This window comes from Miscanthus floridulus, chromosome 5 (assembly GCF_019320115.1).
Source record: "Miscanthus floridulus cultivar M001 chromosome 5, ASM1932011v1, whole genome shotgun sequence".
NCBI lineage: Eukaryota > Viridiplantae > Streptophyta > Magnoliopsida > Poales > Poaceae > Miscanthus > Miscanthus floridulus.
In genome coordinates, this window is record NC_089584.1 from 132,992,835 (window position 1) to 132,998,133 (window position 5,299).

Below are 5,299 nucleotides of genomic sequence, written 5' to 3' on the forward strand. Positions count from 1 at the left end.
GTGTCCAGGACATTTGAAGAGGCATCTCATGAAGTGTCAAAGCTACTGAACGTATCCGTCACTGAGAAATTTCCAATTTGCCGCATTCCACGATCCCGCTTTTATGTTTATTCCTTGCTTGAACTGGACATGTCTGTCTTTACTTCCATAACCTTGAAAGTCTATGCAAATGAATTACGTATCAGTACTAAATTTATCTGTGGTGCTAAGTTTCAGCTTGAGAAAACATCATGTCTCTCATGTTTTTACAGGCCAAATCATGCAAGTTTCGGCTATCGTTGAGTCATACCACTGATGATTGTTGTAAGAGTTGATTGCAAGGATTTATGTGTGGATAGATTATTCTTGTGTCTTTGCTAGTTATGTATATCTTTAGTTATGTATATCTTTATGTATATCGTCGAGATCTGTGATTTTAGTATTTCTGAAATTTGTGATTTTTCCTGATTGTTTGAATGTATTTTCGTTGGCCGGGATTTCTATCCCTACGTATTCCAAACGGTGTCACGGAATTTCTCCCCAATGGGCCTACTGTTACCTGACAGGGAGAGGGTGGCATGTACATGGAAGAAATTCCCTTTGAGATCTACATACACGTACTTTTTTCACCACTCCATCCAAAGGAGCCCTAAGAAAGCACAAGGAACCGACCGTCAGTAGCGTGGTACAGTAAGGCCGGTCTCAATGGCCATTTTATGAAATTTTATGTATATTAAATAGGATGACACGTCATAAAAATAAAATGTTTCCATGTTTTGAGGACGCGGGAGAAGGGAAACGTTTCACGCGGGTGAAACGACCGTGCACTGATTCCAACTTGTTGGAAATCGCACGACACCCGCGTTGAGGGGAAAGATTTCACCACGCGATCCCGTGCGGCTTGCGCGCGGCCCCGCCCCCATCGCCATCCTTCCCGCGCCCCGCCCCAATCCTCCCGCCATTCTTCTTCCTGCTTGTGCGGTTCTTCTTCTTCCTGCTCCCGTGCAGTAGAGCCGAGCAGCTGGGTCGGAGATCCAGGAGCGGTCCCTTCCCCGACCCCGCTGCAGCCGCGTCGGGCGTGCCGTAGCCGACCACGACACCGCCTCCAACACCGGCTTGCATCCGCGCCGTCCTGCTCAAGACCCACGACGAGCTCCTCGCCGACTACGTCTTGCTGCGCCCGCGACCGCGCCTACTCTGTCCACGCCAAGCATCAGGACGCGCCCTGCGTCTCCACCGCGTCCGCTCGCACGGTCCGCGCTGTCGCGTCCGCTCGCCCAGGCCGCCGCAGGTACACGCAGGTCGCGCTCGACGCAGGTACACGCAGGTAGCGGTCGCCTCGGCTCGCCCGCCCGCCCTGCCGCGTCCGCTCGCCCAAGCCGGCGCAGGTACACGCAGGTCGCGGTCGCCGCGTCCGCTCGCGTGCTGGTTGTCCGCTGCCGCGTGCACTCGCTGTGTGCGGTGTGCTGCTTGTCTCGTGCTTTGTTTGGGACGAACGCCTTCAGCTTCCTCGCCTGTGATTTTGATGCCTGCAAGTGGTCTGATGCCTGCAAGTGATTTTTACAGATAGAGATTTTGATGCCTGCAAGTGTTTTTGATGTATCTCTGCAATGATTTGGATGCCTGAAAAAAATACCTTGCTTCTTCTTTGATTGGTCCTTTTTTTCTGTAGTATGATGCTCTAGTATGCATTTTCTGTAGTATGAATTTGGTGCGCCTGCATATAAATTTCTGTCAGAAAAAGCAATATGTAGAAGCCATCATGCAACCAACGAGCATCCATTTATGCAAGTCTACAGATTTAAGGATCATCCTGATCTGAACTGCACAGGTTCTAAATTGTGTGTGAATTTCAGGTCTTAAAATTTAGAACTGAATGTCTTGTGGTTAAAATTAGTAGCTGCTGTTTTTGTTCAACAGCAACAGCAACTTCATGTCTACAGCAGTAGTAGCTGCTTTTGTTCAGCGGCATGATGTGCACCAGGCTTGAGATAGATTCAGTTCAAACACAGCTTGCGGATTTTCCCCATTTCTGTGTTCCAGTGCCCAGCTTTCCTGTCCTTTTTTTTTAATTCAGTCCCAGCGCAGCTGAATGTGAAACTGAAGTGATCGCATATGAATGCTGTGTTTTTTATGTGTATAAACTGACGCTGCAAAAGGCTGGATAGTTTGTTTGTTTTTTTCTGAGGAAAAAAGCTACGGGCATTGCTGTGGTACCTCCTAATAGATCGGACATAGACTTCTGCGGGTTTTTTTTTAGCGTTTTAGCATTTAAAATTTAATATAAATTTTCTCTACTAAATGCCTCTCAGTGATATTCTAATGTGCTATGACTAGTAATAGTGTTTTATTACTACTTAAAAATACTATGAGAATTCCACCATTTTGGTAGGAGACGACTAGGATCATCTATTACCTCCTAGAAGGTAATAGGAGGTGGTAATAGATGAAATATGTATTTATTTTATTTTTATTTTGTAAAGTATGATAAATTAAGAAAGTTTTAGCTATAACTTTTCTTTTGTAGATCTAATTGATGCATGCATGATTTATAGGATATAGTGAATTTTTTTAGTTTGCAAACTTTGGACATGATGTATTTAACTAGCATGTTAGTTTTTTTTGTTGCATGTAACGCCTTTATGTTAGCTCGTGTCGTGTTAGCAACTGTTTTTGATGCTACGTGTTCCATCTGCTAGTTTACAAACTCTGAATGTAATTGATTTTTTTATGCATGCAATACGTTACCTCCTGTATTAGTTTACAGACTTTAAACGTACGTCCTATTCGCTTGGCTTATAAGTCGTATTTTTTCAGCCAACGAACAGTATTTTTCTCTCTCAATAAATTAGGCAACGGTACTTTCAGTCATGTCTTATCAGCGATCGATTTTTTCACGCATGTACGTATACCTCCTGTGTTACCTGTTTTATTAGCTAGCGTGTTAGACTTAGGTGACAACTTTTTTTTAATTTCATATCCGTGTTTATTTTGAACTTTCGTTGGCTGCTAATCTTTCTCATGTACGTAACATATTTTTTTTAATCATCATGCATGTATACAAAGGAAGGCCAACCCACTTCCATGTTATCCCAAGAATACGAGATCCGGAGAATCTTCTTCTCTTTTTCTGGATTTTTTAATTTATTAAGTAATTCATAAATGTGAAAAATCAATAGGTCTGATTGATTTGATATCTTACCCCTCGTAGGTAAAGATTGTACCGTAGCATTGTCCAAAAGCTACATAGTTCATAGACCACATTTGATCACAACACATTATACGAAATGCTAAAGCTACTCTATGAAACTGTGAGATTTGAAACTACCAGCCTGTTCGCTTGTTGGTTTCAACCAGCCCAAACCAATCAGCCAACAGTATTTTTTTCTCACAATAAACCAGCACCAGCCAGTCTAAACCAGCCCAGAAACCAACCAGCAGGCCGTATATATTGAAACACCATATTTTATTATTAATGTCATGTCTTGAAAATTAACGGCACCGCTGCCGCAGCATGGCAGCCATCTAGCTGCGAGAGACGACGGGGCAGACCTGCATGCGAGGGGGTCGCTGTCGGTCGATCCCCGAGTCCGCGTTCAAAGTTGGGTTGCTGAGCACGAACCAGGTGACGGTCGCCGCTGAGGCCTGAGGTCCTGAGGGGAGGCGGGGTCCGTGTCCGTCGATGACCACGCCAGAGGGAGAGGCCCACATGTTTACGACTAGCGTAAGAGGGGGGACGACAGCACGTTGCAGTAACTGCTTCCTGTGATTCCTGAATGCTGAGCACGGACCACCGTGGCACCGATCGCTAGCTAGTGGTCGATCTTGAGGTGGGGGAAATGGTGGTTGCACGCAGCACGCCTCACTTCCCCTCCTTGATCCCAAAGGGACCGAGATGACTGGATACTTCAGCGGGCTAGGCTTATGCAGCCATATAGTAGGTCAGTATACAGGCACGACGTTTACTTGGAGTAATTTATTTGCTACTCACTGTCAAGCAGTACTAAACAGCTCGGTTAGAAAGTTCCATTCACCTGCAAAAAATAGTTTACTACTACTAGCTACGTACGTGATCTTGTACAAGAATGATGCTCTTGTTTTGCGGCGTATGATTTCAACTCGGCCTGTTGGTTTGATCGTATTGGGCTTATAAGCTATGACTTATCAGTCAATGAATAATATTTTTCTCTCACACCAAATCAGTCAACAGTACTTTTAGTCATGGCTTATAAGTCAAACCGGCCCAAATAAACAGTGCGTAGCTGTACGTCACTACTGCTCGTGTCGCATACTCATAACCAACGATAACACAAAACACACACAGAGGAAGTCCTAGTGTTACGCCTGACGAAGTCGCACCGCGACGGTCTCCATGTCCAGGGCGCGGGCGTCCCGTCGGTCAGGCGACCCGGGGGGCGTGCAGAAGGAGGGCGTCGTGATCGGCGTCGTGCCGCCCTTCTCCGTGCCCTCGTCTATCGTGGACAGGGACCTGTTGGGGCCCCAGAAGATCTTCTTCCACCGCGCGATCTCGAACTCGTCGGGCTCCACCTGGTCGTCCGCCGCCGCGGCCTCGCCGCCGCCGCCGGTCGGGTGCTCCCGGCCCTCCCCCTCCCCCGCCCCCGCTGACCGCCACCCCCGGCCCCTCTCCATGGACGACGACGGCGGCGGCCTCACGGCGCGCCGCTGCCTGTCGTCGGCGAAGCAGACGTCGAAAAGGACGAAGCCGCGGCGCGCGTGTGACACGGCGTCGCGGCGCCGCCAGCAGCAGTGCCGGAGGATGACGGCGCCGAGCAGGACGAGGAACAGCGCGGCCAGGGAGGCCAGTAACGCGACGAGGAGAGCGAAGCCGGTTTCTCCCATCTCGCGCGCCCGCGACTGTTCGACGCAAGCGGAGACCGCGGCGGCATCCTAGCAATGTACTGCGGACTACGAACCGCGGTGACGATGACGACTGACGAGTATTCAGAACGCCTGGACGAGAAAATGTCTTCGCCGGTCACCACACTCCAAAGCTGCCAGCGACAGCGCGAAAATTTGCATCTCCGGCGACGGCGACCGAAACGGTGATAGTGCCCAGTGGCGCGGTGCCTAGTAACCAGCTTGCTTTTACCGGTGCCGTTTGTGAGTGTTGCACATTCCTGCTAGGATTTTTATCGCCAACTGATATAGACATTTGCGGACCAAAATGGTCACTTTTTTTGTTGAAGGACCCAAATGAGATTCTATAGTAGATTGAGGACTAGATGGCTATTTTTTTTAGTTCAAGAACGTAACTTAGAATCCATAAAAAGTTTAAGGACTCGGGCTACGTTTTATCTTA

General features: G+C 48.0%; 1 protein-coding gene across 1 annotated transcript; it reads right to left on the reverse strand.

The window, feature by feature from the left end:
* Positions 1-4,242: 4,242 nt before the first annotated feature.
* On the reverse strand, positions 4,243-5,034 carry LOC136453669 (uncharacterized). Its single transcript, XM_066454230.1, has one exon. It carries the CDS (start codon positions 4,837-4,839, stop codon positions 4,318-4,320), a length of 522 nt encoding a protein of 173 aa, XP_066310327.1. The 5' UTR covers positions 4,840-5,034; the 3' UTR covers positions 4,243-4,317.
* Positions 5,035-5,299: the final 265 nt, after the last annotated feature.